General features: G+C 43.2%; 1 protein-coding gene across 3 annotated transcripts in view; it reads right to left on the bottom strand.

Moving 5' to 3' along the window:
* Nucleotides 1–263: 263 nt before the first annotated feature.
* LOC139453736 (coiled-coil domain-containing protein 171-like) overlaps nt 264–13,131 on the bottom strand; it is a 52,460-nt gene continuing 39,592 nt past the window's right edge. For 2 of the 3 annotated variants that reach the window (XM_071235218.1, XM_071235207.1), the window contains 12 exons: nt 11,880–12,393; nt 10,897–11,061; nt 9,916–10,130; nt 8,573–8,746; nt 7,282–7,473; nt 5,502–5,647; nt 5,246–5,300; nt 4,236–4,364; nt 3,891–4,037; nt 3,037–3,131; nt 2,237–2,317; nt 264–1,979 (listed from right to left, as the gene is read on the bottom strand). In XM_071235218.1, coding sequence (XP_071091319.1) covers nt 1,898–1,979; nt 2,237–2,317; nt 3,037–3,131; nt 3,891–4,037; nt 4,236–4,364; nt 5,246–5,300; nt 5,502–5,647; nt 7,282–7,473; nt 8,573–8,746; nt 9,916–10,130; nt 10,897–11,061; nt 11,880–12,393 — 1,995 coding nt within the window. In that variant the 3' untranslated portion in view covers nt 264–1,897. The remainder of the gene's footprint in view (nt 1,980–2,236; nt 2,318–3,036; nt 3,132–3,890; nt 4,038–4,235; nt 4,365–5,245; nt 5,301–5,501; nt 5,648–7,281; nt 7,474–8,572; nt 8,747–9,915; nt 10,131–10,896; nt 11,062–11,879; nt 12,394–13,131) is intronic. The other variant, XM_071235213.1, reaches the window with a different exon arrangement.

The following is a 13,131-nucleotide window of genomic DNA, read 5'->3' on the forward strand; positions in this document are numbered from 1 at the left end:
CATACACATGTTCTAAAAGTTAATTCATTCATCGAAAGTACTTTTTAAACGTTGATTATCTTCAGAATTACATTTTATTTCAACCAAAGGCTCGCATAATACAATGTTTATTGTACTAGGTAATATTTATGATACATAAGCACACACAGCTTATAATTTCTAATCACTTGTGAAGACAACGCACTCAACACCTTCAGTCATGGATTATCTATCACTCCTTTGAAGAAAAATTGAATCAATAACAGCACAATATTGGTTGGATATTTTATTGTTTGTGTGGATTATTATTATGTAATAAATATCACAGTATATGTATAATTCAAACAATGAGACATACAAATGCAAAACTTGATGCTAACCATAGCCATAACATCAGATAAACATAACGGGTACAGTGATAATGGGCTTCAGCTACATCACATTGGACTTGAGCACGGCGAGACACATGTGATGATGCTGCAGCTGACCCTGCCACTGTGTCGGCCTGTGAGGAGACATTGCAGTGTCATACACACTTCTCTAGATATTGCGTCATACAGTCTTACACAAACACACACAAGGACTTCACACTAGACACTCCAGCTAGTAGTGAGTGAGTGAGTGAATATTGCTTAACGCCGCATCAGCAATTTTGCAGCTATTCGCGGCAACCAGCTAGTAGACACAAATGGCTTGCTGACTTCTGTACAATTGTATGCAAGAGTTTATACTGGCTAAATTCGTAGAAATCACTGTTGTTTATATTACAAGACTTGACACAATATGATGGTATAAAAGTATTCAAATTGACAATTTATCACCTGATTGATGGTCAAGTGCATGTTATAAACCCATGGCGTTATCTTTCCATGCTTCAATAAACATACATAATACTCGGCTGATATAGGGAATAAGTTGAAGACAAGGTAAATGCAATCAATTGTAATATAAAAACCCTGGATTTTCAGGAGTGCAAATGATATATTTATATATGTATGTACACAATTAAATGCAGTTAATCAGAAACTACATACTACAAAAAGGTCCTACCTGAACATGTCATAGATAGTGCCAGGGAATTGTTTCATACAGCAATCTTAGGGAAAAGATCATACTCCCATAGTTGAACATAGACTTGCATTAGTCAAGGTGCTAAAATCACTTCGAGGAATGATTTGGTTTGTCTGTTTGTTGTTTAAGGCCGCACACAGCAATATTCCAGCTATATGACGGCTGTCTGGACCAGACAATCCAGTGAGTGACGCAATCGGGATATGATGACATGCGTCAACCAAGTCAGCGAGCCTCACCACCCGATCCCGTTAATGGCCTCTTACGACAAGCATAGTCGCCTTTTACGGCAAGTATGGGCTCCTGAAGACCTATTCTAACCCGGATCTTCACAGGTCTCGTGGTATGAGGCCTAGGTTCTTTACTGTACAAGTAATCATGGTATGACTTCTGTTGTACCTAATCAAAGATAGTTGTAGACTCCTAGTCCTAAACACTTTGTGCACATGGGCACAGGTATCGTGCAGACACTTTGTGCACATGGGCCCAGGTATCCTACTGAAACCTGCCTATACATCAAGAAGATATGTTTCTGAGAACAGAATATCGTTTTCATTACCAACATGACAACTTGAAAGTGTTCAAATATTCTATATGTTGATATTTGATTTATCAGTCTGGATAGACAGTCACATTATTATCTTCGCCTGAATGGTCCAGGGCTCATCCCATCACCATCATCTCTCTTGATAAGAAGAGCACTTGTTTAATCTTACATGAATACCTTGACAAACAGGGGAAGTCCAATACATTGACTGTACACAACATGGACGGCAACAGCTTCTGACATGGAGGACCATCACACAGCAACATACATATCACAGATGAATGACAGACACACTCTGCACTACCGTGCATTGGAGGACTGTGTTCGGGGGCGATCCCGGGAAGACTTGGGAAGTTTCTGTGGTGTGTGGAACCCAGGAGACCTAGAACAGAGAGGATAAGATATATACATGCGGTACAATACACAAATACAAAATTACATTTTTAACAAAAAATGGCCATCAATTGCTTTTCAATTTGGCTGCTGTGGAGGCCATGATGAACGTCATATCCAAACCTCTTGAACAAATTAAGGTATAATCATTGGTGGCACCAAGCATGTGAAGTTTCAAGTTCACTGGTCCAGTGCAAGCAAATGCATTATCTAACAAATGTGACTCTTCCCTGCATGGCTGCTTACCTCCCCTGTTTGTGTGCGGATCCAGGGCCTGACTTGATAGGACTGGGTCTCCCAACAGAGTAAGAAACCTCAGAATCCTCTCTAAATGCAAACAGAGAAATCATACAACACATCAGGCACGACTCATGAGGCAAATCATACATAAGTGTCATGTTTAGTGGTGAATCATTCAACCTAAGAAGGACACTAATGCTTTGTCTTCATTTTGTCCTCAAAGACCGTGCTAGGTGATAGTCTTCTGATCAAGAGACCTTTAGTACTTTGTGTTTGTTTGTTGTTTAAAGCCACACTCAGCAATATTCCTGCTATATGATGGCTAGACCTATAGTAAAGATCTTTGTGCCTGAGAGGAACAAATCTGTCCTCAAAGTACCGAGCCAGGTGACCCTGTTGTGTGATAGTCTTCTGTTCAGGTAAACCTGTAGTAAAGCTCCCCTACCTGAGAGGAACAAATCTGTCCTCAAAGTACCGAGCCAGGTGACCCTGTTGTGTGATAGTCTTCTGTTCAGGTAAACCTGTAGTAAAGCTCCCCTACCTGAGAGGAACAAATCTGTCCTCAAAGTACCGAGCCAGGTGACCCTGTTCTGTGATAGTCTCCTGTTCAGTTAAACCTGAACAAATCTGTCCTCAAAACTACCGAGCCAGGTGACTCTGTTGTGTGATAGTCTTCTGTTCAGGTAAACCTGTAGTAAAGCTCCCCTACCTGAGAGGAACAAATCTGTTCTCAAACTAACCGAGCCAGGTGACCCTGTAGTGTGATAGTCTTCTGTTCAGGTAAACCTACAGTAAAGCTCTCCTACCTGAGAGGAACAAATCTTTCTCTGCTGCTGGAGACATCCGGGTCCGAGACGGAAGGAATAATTTCAAATTCATCAGGAGGAGGAGAACTGTCCTGCTGGAATAAAACAAAATGTCACAAGATGGCTTCTGTGTCCTGCTGTAAGTCACAATGTGCTGTCCTTCAGAAACTTTCCTGACACATTAATCTAAAACAAAAGTCAGTAAGAGCAGCATTCATCAACAAATATTAGAGTTAATAATGTCGTATTGAAGGACGACTGATGATAGTACATCTTACCTGCCTGTATTGAAGGACGACTGATGAGAGTACATCCACCTGCCGGTATTGAAGGACGACTGATGAGAGTACGTCTACCTAGGTCAAACTACCTGATGAAAGTACATCAACCTGCCGATATCGGAGGTCGACCTACCTGATGAGAGTACATCTATGTGCCTGTATTGGAGGTCGACCTACCTGATGAGAGTACATCTATCTGCCTGTATTGGAGGTCGACCTACCTGATGAGAGTACATCTACCTGTGGGTATTTGAGGTTGACTTACCCGATGATAGTACATCTATCTGCCTGTATTGGAGGTCGACTAACCTGATGAGAGTACATCTATCTGCCTGTAATGGAGGTCGACCTACCTGATGAGAGTACATCTACCTGCTGGTATTGGAGGTCGACCTACCTGATGAGAGTACATCTACCTGCCTGTAGTAGAGGTCGACCTACCTGATGAGAGTACATCTACCTGCTGGTATTGGAGGTCGACCTACCTGATGAGAGTACATCTACCTGCTGGTATTGGAGGTTGACCTACGTGATGAGAGTACATCTACCTGCGGGTATTGGAGGTCGACCTACCTGATGAGAGTATTCTCGGCGTACTGCATTACTCAGCTCTTGTTTGAGGCTGGCTACATGGCGTCGATGTGACTCGATTTCGTCCTCCAGGGAGTGGATTTTGGCCACAGCCTGGTGCTGGGTGTCTATGAAGGCACCCACAAGGTTCTGAAGGATATCAGTGTCAGGTTAGAGTGAAATAAAGACTGAAAGGTGCCCGTTTTCTTAGGATTTGTAAAATTTTGAAAACAATCCTGATGAGAAACACATTCCCATATACTTAATACATTCATATTTCACAATACAAAGCAATCCTTATTCCCCAAACAGTACACATTATCATACTGCTGCCTACAACATACACACCTGACATGCTATCAGCTCTGGGCCTGCCTTGCCAACATCAGTGGGGATAAAGTCAACATTGAGCAAAGCCTTGGAAAGTTCTGCATCATGGCGACCAGGATCTTTGAGTAGAGACATTTGTCTTTTAGCCTAGATTTAAAAACAAAATGATTGTTATTAATGCTCAAATATGTCTGGTACTTGTGTACAATACTGTTCACCAACATGAGTGAAATTGTGAACAAACAAATAATCTGTCACGTGACAGTACAGCTGTATTCTTGGAGCTGACTGTACAGTGTGACACAATCTAATCTCTCATTTAGTCACCTCTCAAGCAGGTACATGCATACATAGTCTACCCCAGAATATCAACATGGTTCTTAACTGCTATTTCCTAACTGAAAAGACGCAAAGACTCCTTTTATCATGTGTGTGTCCCCACTTTCTCTCAAGACCCCTAACTTGTCTCTCTACCGACACCACATGTGTAGGGTGTTAGCTGTCTCTCTACTGACACCACATGTGTAGGGTGTTAGCTGTCTCTCTACCGACACTACATGTGTAGGGTGTTAGCTGTCTCTCTACCGACACCACATGTGTAGGGTGTTAGCTGTCTCTCTACCGACACCACATGTGTAGGGTGTTAGCTGTCTCTCTACTGACACCACATGTGTAGGGTGTTAGCTGTCTCTCTACTGACACCACATGTGTAGGGTGTTAGCTGTCTCTCTACCGACACCACATGTGTAGGGTGTTAGCTGTCTCTCTACCGACACCACATGTGTAGGGTGTTAGCTGTCTCTCTACTGACACCACATGTGTAGGGTGTTAGCTGTCTCTCTACTGACACCACATGTGTAGGGTGTTAGCTGTCTCTCTACCGACACCACATATGTAGGGTGTTAGCTGTCTCTCTACTGACACCACATGTGTAGGGTGTTAGCTGTCTCTCTACCGACACCACATGTGTAGGGTGTTAGCTGTCTCTCTTTTGACACCACATGTGTAGGGTGTTAGCTGTCTCTCACCTCATGGAGTGCTCCCTCGACCGACTTCATGTAGTGAGACAGGATATCCTTATCTCTGGAGAAGAACAATAGTACAGACAGTTAGTAGCTCCACAGGATGCGAGGTAGAACACACATATCTACAGCAGACTATGTATCACTTAATGGGTCAAATATTCTACAATGTCTTTGCTTGTTGCACAACTGTCAAAAATTATCAGGGCAAATGCATTCAACTCCAAGGACTAAACGGTCCAAGGACTAAACTAAACGTTACCTGTTTGCTGTGTGCAGTGCGTTCTCGGTGTCGGCCATGTTGCCGGTGACAGACTTGCGCTCCATCTCCATCTGGAGCACCTGCTTCTGCAGTTGGCGGATGGACTGTTCCCGCCGCCGCAACTCCACCTTCGCCTCTGACAGCCCCTGCAGAGACATCGTAACTATTGTTATGTGGCATTATACTTTATTCTTTAACAGTGATTATAACTGTGCCACATTGTTTCTGTTTAGATTCAATAGAACGGCATTGTGTTTGGGCAGTGATCAGTCGAAGGAAGTTATGATATCTAGTTGTTAGTGTGCTGTGTAAACTTTCGGTCCGGTATACCACAGTGATAGTATGTTTTCAAAACATATGGAACTTTTGAGTATCTGGTTAGCTATATAAGGGACAAAACATGTTTACAAATCTTTCACACATTTTGTCTTTCATGCATTAAAACCATCTTTCATGTGAGGATCGCTCAACATCCTGATTCCCTGCCAAGCCCATCTCGGAAGCTTGACCACTGTCCCCCATTTTTGTATTTGATACTGACCACTGCCATCATATCATTTATTGCCATTGAATATTGTACTACCACTGTATTGTGTTCTGCCATTGTGATTGCTGTGCCGTAATTTGTGTTGAAATGTAAAGCTAGTTAATTTTGTAATACAATTATTAATTGTACACCATTTGTTGGTTGATTCACACTAAGTTTCACACATACAGATTTCTTGGTTAACATATCGTATTAAAATAAGAATAGACCCTGCAAACACACTCGAGATATCTGCAAGGTATTCATTTTATCTAAGTAGCCTACGGGCCCAAGTTTTGGCTAACCTACACAGTACACTGTCTCATGAGATATTTCCGTTGATCAATATGTCCTTGTGACCTGCATAGAGAAAGATGTCCTTTTGACTGACCCGCATGGATCAATATGTCCTTGTGACTGATTGCATGGATCAATATGTCCTTGTGACTGACCTGCATGGATCAATGTCCTTGTGACTGACCTGCATGGGTCACTATGTGCTTGTGACTGACCTGCATGCATCAAGATGTCCTTGTGACTGATCGCATGGATCAATATGTCCTTGTGACTGACCTGCATGGATCAATATGTCCTTGTGACTGACCTGCATGGATCAAGATGTCCTTGTGACTGACCTGCATGCATCAATATGTGCTTGTGACTGACCTGCATGGATCACTATGTCCTTGTGACTGACCTCCATGGATTAATATGTCCTTGTGACTGATCGCATGGATCAATATGTCCTTGTGACTGACCTGCATGGATCAATATGTCCTTGTGACTGACCTGCATGGATCAATATGTCCTTGTGACTGACCTGCATGGATCACTATGTGCTTGTGACTGACCAGCATGGATCACTATGTGCTTGTGACTGACCAGCATGGATCAAGATGTCCTTGTGACTGACCTGCATGGATTAACATGTGCTTGTGACTGACCTGCATGGATTAACATGTCCTTGTGACTGACCTGCATGGATCACTATGTGCTTGTGACTGACCTGCATGGATCAATATGTCCTTGTAACTGGCCTGCATGGATCACTATGTCCTTGTGACTGACCTGCATGGATCAAGATGTCCTTGTGACTGACCTGCCTGGATCACTTTGTGCTTGTGACTGACCTGCATGGATCACTATGTCCTTGTGACTGACCTCCATGGATTAATATGTCCTTGTGACTGACCTCCAAGGATCAATATGTCCTTGTGACTGACCAGCATGAATCAATACATTCTTGTGACTGACCTGCACGGCTTCTGTGAGAGTCACCTCCTTGTCCATGCCCTGGGTGGCACACAGGTCCAGCCTGACACTCAGCTCCTCCAGCTGCTGACTCTGTTCCTGCAGCAGGTGCTGCGCCTGCTGCTCTCTACGCAGCGCACTGTTCAGCTCCTGACAGACTCGCTCAAACTTCTCCATGGTCACATACTTGGGATTCTGTCGGGAGGGGAGAGAGTCAGTGAGGAGGTCATTCCAAAGAGACCTATGTATCTACAACTATATATTGCAGCCCTCCAATGATATTTCTGCATCTATAACTATACATTGCAGCCCTCCAGTGATACCTCTGCATCTATAACTATATGTTGCAGCCCTCCAGTGATACCTCTGCATCTATAACTATATGTTGCAGCCCTCCAATGATACCTCTGCATCTATAACTATATGTTGGAGCCCTCCAATGATACCTCTGCATCTATAACTATATGTTGCAGCCATCCAATGATACCTCTGCATCTATAACTATATGTTGCAGCCATCCAATGAGACCTCCGCATCTATAACTATATGTTGCAGCCATCCAGCTCCTTGCAATATTTCAACATACATTAGGACTGCGTCGTATGAACTTTAACTGAATATGTTTAACTAAGTAAATGAATATCAGATTGGTTTAACACTGCTTTGAACAGTAACTCAGTCATACAATGGCCTGTCAACTTAATGTGGAGGTAAGCCTAAAGGGATGCAGGTCCTAAATGTTTTACCACTTTGGCGAAACCCACGATCATGGATATGGTGTCGACAAACCTAGAAACATAATAATAATAAATCTGTAATTCAAACCCACAGTCATAGATATCTTGCATGCCGAAGAGATGCAACTCTTCACAGGGAATTGCTGCAATTAAGACAATTGGACCACCTGTGCCCCAGGCTTGCAAGACACACTGGGTACTTAGATGAGTGGGTGAGGTGAAACAGGGTTTAACGTTGTGTGCAAGATTATTGCACTTATATAGTGACGTGCATGCACATGTGTGTGTGGCTGCTTGCATTAGTCTGGACTGATGCCGATTTTTTAGTGCTACCCACTGGGACACCATGCAGCTGTTTAACATGAATACCCCACTCAGACACAGTATACTGACCCTGAGCCGAGCTGAGCCTGAACCCCGGATCTTCCGCTCTCTGGGCGGACACTCTACAACTAGACCACAAGATGGTTGAGTACCGTAAGTGCATCATAACATTTATCAATAACGATCCCAATACAATTCCTAGTATTACACAACCTGCTGTGTAAGTAACGCACATGTTCCTTGGCATCGGCCATCTTGTCGAGAGTGGTTGCTACCTCCCCCACTTCGGACACCACCTGCCGCTTGAGCTGGTCCACCTCTGCCAGCAACTGCCTCCGCTCCACCTCCACGCGGTGCAGACGCTGCGTGAAGTCCACGATGTGGTGTTGCAGGGCAATCATCAAATCCTGAGGAAAGAAGTGTCAACATTACACACTTATTGAGCTCACCGGTTGTCACATGAATGCAACACCTATATAACAAGTGTCATCAGGTTCCAGGCTGTACCCTTCATCCTATGTGCTGTCTCACGCGCAGCATGTAAACAGGGACATGAACACTTACAATCCAAAACTTTAGTTTATTCAATTCAGAAAAACTATTTCACAACTAATAAAACAGTCTAATAATATGTCTAGTTTTCATTCCCCAGTTATACTTGTCCAGGTGTGTTTCTGAAGGCTAATAAATCTGTATACATTAACTTATATTGACTTGAAACCACACCACCTCCACTGGTCACCTCCAACCTGTCCACAGCTCATTTCAGTTCAGTGCAGGCCGCAAAGTTACGACTAAAACGGTCGACGATGCGACCTAAATTTTGATTTGTGTACTGTCTGAAATTCAGACGTAGCCAAATGACTACCTTGAAAAATATCTTGTGGTAACAAAATTCTGTTGCTACACATATGAAGACACAAAAATAAATAACAGATGATCTTGAAAAACACGTCTGCTAATAATTGTACTTGTAAATATTCCTCATTAACTCGACATTGAACCGAAATACATAAATATTAATGTATTAAGTATTTTATTTTAGTTGACAATGCTCATTGGATAAGCAAGGATATACCTATATAATCGAGAACATAAATTGCATCATTGTTCGAGTCACCAATAACAAAACTCAAGTACAGTTTCCATTAATATACAATTCCAAGACTAGTGCAATGACTTATACATATTAAATTGGTTATTTGAAAAAACATAATTTCAAATGCTTTTGGATACCTACAATATTGGCTTTACTTATTGATTTTACCACTGGCTACCTGGAAAAAATACTTGTAGCCATATTGCTACTAGGTAAAAGTTTAAAGTTTGAGGCCTGTAGTGGTATGTGTAAAATAACTAGATTCAGGGAGAAAACAACAAACCCTCCAGATTTTCACAAGTCTTTGACTAGTGTCTGTGTCTAATCCTGGCAAGCTAACCTGTGTAAATGTTTTCGGAGCTGACAGTGAAATGTCAAACCTAACACAATATAATAAGTCAAACAAATTCTTTTAAGAACTGATATCTCAGAAAATACGCGTTCTGCTGGCTGTGAGAGTTAAATGACGCGAAGTACCTGCGATGAGGCAAGTGTTTGTTTCTTTGCCACAGGAAGTCCACTTAGCGTGCGTGAGAGACATCGACCAAGTCCTCGCACCAGGGATGTTCGTTCTCGCAGGGCAGACATTGGCTGCAGGCTGATCCCGGGGAACTGGACACCCAGCTTGTCCAACAGCTTACTGAAGGAGCTCCTTGCTGCACCAATCAGGGCCCTCGTTTCAACAGCTCCACCTGTAATACATCACACAGACATGGGGCTAATTCATCCTTCACTCAATCACCTGCAGAAGAACCCCCCACAGACATGTGCCAATTGAACTCTTACAATATTATACATTCCAATCGATTCCATCTAATACAATAAAGCAACAGGAACATGTGTGCATGCATGTATAATGCGATACCCGATGTGGATCCAAGTTGTTGAAAATAATGTTGTTACAACTGAGTAATGTAACAAATTTCTCTGTGGAAGGTAAATCATTAAAATGGGGGACAAGATGAGAATTTAAATTGAGCATATCAATATGAAGATCATGATATATAATGTGGTCTGTGCCCTTCTGTATCGCCATCAAGGCTTCATCCTATGGCTGCCAGCTTTAGTACACATCTAACAATATCATGGCATGGTGACAGGTGTGGGCCTCTCACTCAGCATGCTCATCATCTCCAACCTACAGCCGTACCTACAGCAGGGCTGCACATACCTAGCTCTTGTGTGCGTCAGTCAGTTTGATTTTACGACACTTTTAGCAATATTCCAGCAACATCACAGCGGGGAACATCAGAAATGGGCTTCACACATTAAACCTATGTGGGGAATGGAACCAGGGTCTTCAGAGAGAAAACACTTTAACCACTGGGCTAGCCAGCCCTTGATGTTCTTCTGAACTCCATGTGAATTCAAAGTAGAACTCTCAATATCCTCACTCCGACACATTTATTGTTTGCAACTACTCCAGACACACACCTGAGCGAGTCGCGATGAACTTACCTTTCTCCTTGACCTGTCCAGCGACTTCAAGAAAGTCTGACATCGCTGGAACTACCAGGTCTGTGATGGCATTGCCAGTCATCCAGTTCAGTAGGTGACTCTCCCCTGGCCGAGTGACCTCCCCTTCATCACCCTCATCTTCCTCAGCGGCAGGCAGACCGACACCTGGTAGTATCACAATGTCAGTATCATTCATGAGAACTGTTATGACACTTGTCAGGGGGTACTCAAAGTACGTGATCTAGACTACCAGTTGTCGGACTTTCATTTTTGTGGAAGCCTCGGTGGCTGAGTGGGTTAGATCGCTGACTGTGTGCTGGCGATTAGGTGCCTCACCCTGGCAGGTGTGGGTTCGAATCCCGGACAAAAAAGTACTAGAATCTGTACTTTACTAAGAAAGTGTTATCCAAAATATAACATTAGTTATGTTATGACAAACTCTGCATCAGTTTTGAAATTATTGTTTTTATATTTACACAGCAACATGCATCTGGAACAAGTGAGTGAGTATGGTTTTACGCAACTTTTAGCAATATTCCAGCAATATCATGGTGGGTGGCACCAGAATGAGCTTCACACATTGTACCAATGTCAGGAATCGAACCCGGGTCTTCGGCATGATGGGCGAATGCTTTAACCACTAGGCTACCCCACCACCCCTGCTTCTGGAACAAGGTGAGGGTTAAACATCATGTTCAAGATTATTCCACTCATATCATGAAGTGCATGCACATGTGAATGTCTGCTTGTACTAGTCCAGAATAATACCTGTTTCATAGTGCTAGCCCACTGACATAACACATTGCAATTTAACATGGATATCCGCCTGACACACAGTATACAGAATCCGTGCCGACCAGTCCTTGTTTTAACGTCTTAATGCCAGGGAGGGAAACACAAGTACCATCTTTTAACATCTGCTCTCCGGGCAGATGCTTTATCCACTAGACCACAGAGGTGGTCATGTGGAACAAACTTATTACCTCTGAATACTCTCCTGGATTGCCTGATGCCTCCGGTACACACCAGCAGTCCATTGCTGCCAGACAACGTATCGTACGTCACAAACATCTTACACGATCCCCGGCCCAGATGACACAGTCTGTTGGCAGCCATCACAGCAATAACACCAGTCCGGAAGCACAAAATTGGAGTTCTTTTCTCTTTTTTCCTGCGATCTCTCTCTGGTTTGTCAGTCTCAGCGTTGAGCTCAGAGTTGAGGACACTGACTAGGTACTGGGCGCGCTCCCGGCAGGTGTCCCACCCAATCATCTGGTCCTCCAGAACACGACGCTCACTAGCCAGCTCGTTAGCCCGTGCGTACAGAGGGTAGAGGGCGCCGGCGAGGAGCGCACAGGCAGAGGACAGAGATGAGATCTGGGTGTCTGCATCATCGAGGTACCTCCGCAGCTCCGAGCACTCCGATTCCAGACCTTGCTGCACGCTGCCCGTAGCTCGGATCTTCTCCCACGCCTGGTCTGCCACAGCTTGGCTTTTCTGTCATGTTGCAATATTTGACATTACAGCAAGATGACTGAAGGATGTATATACGCACCGCCAAAAGAAACATGAACAGCATACAATTTGGTTAATATTTTTGTACTTACTCATATTCAAAAGATATTAGATTGGTTTGAATCACAAATGAACATACTGGTGGGTTGTGTGAACCCGATGCTCATGAACACATCATGTGATGTCATAGATCCATTACTCCAGATACACAATTTGTCTCTTGCAGGTATGGCATTTGGTCTGGAAATCACGAGTAGCGTATGACGAAAAGAATAATACTTGCTCTGTGGCAACACTCGACTGATTGTTAGTTTTGTCATTAACTGATGCACATTGGGAACATCTCTTCTTAACATACATATTTCTCTATGTTTCTGATGTTCATGTTTCTTTTGACAGTAAGTGTACTTAAGTGTTTCCGATCTCAGACTCTTGCTACATTTTGATGCCTAGGTATATATTCTGTTGACTTGCCGAGCACCATGTGTCTCCTCTGTTATAACTTAATGATGTGGTCTGTAGTTCACCATAACAAATAAAGAGTGACAAACCTTGCTTTCCCCATTGTTTCAAACATATTCAGGTATGGTGAAATGGGGTTTAACATCACGCTCAAGATTATTGCACTTGCATGTGCCTGTATGTCTGCTTGTACAAGTCCAGACTAATTCATAGTGCTAGCCCACTGTGATACAATGCCGCAGTTTAACATGAATACCC

This window comes from Haliotis cracherodii, unplaced genomic scaffold (genome assembly GCF_022045235.1).
Source record: "Haliotis cracherodii isolate W230 unplaced genomic scaffold, xgHalCrac1.p SCAF_1, whole genome shotgun sequence".
Lineage (NCBI taxonomy): Eukaryota > Metazoa > Mollusca > Gastropoda > Lepetellida > Haliotidae > Haliotis > Haliotis cracherodii.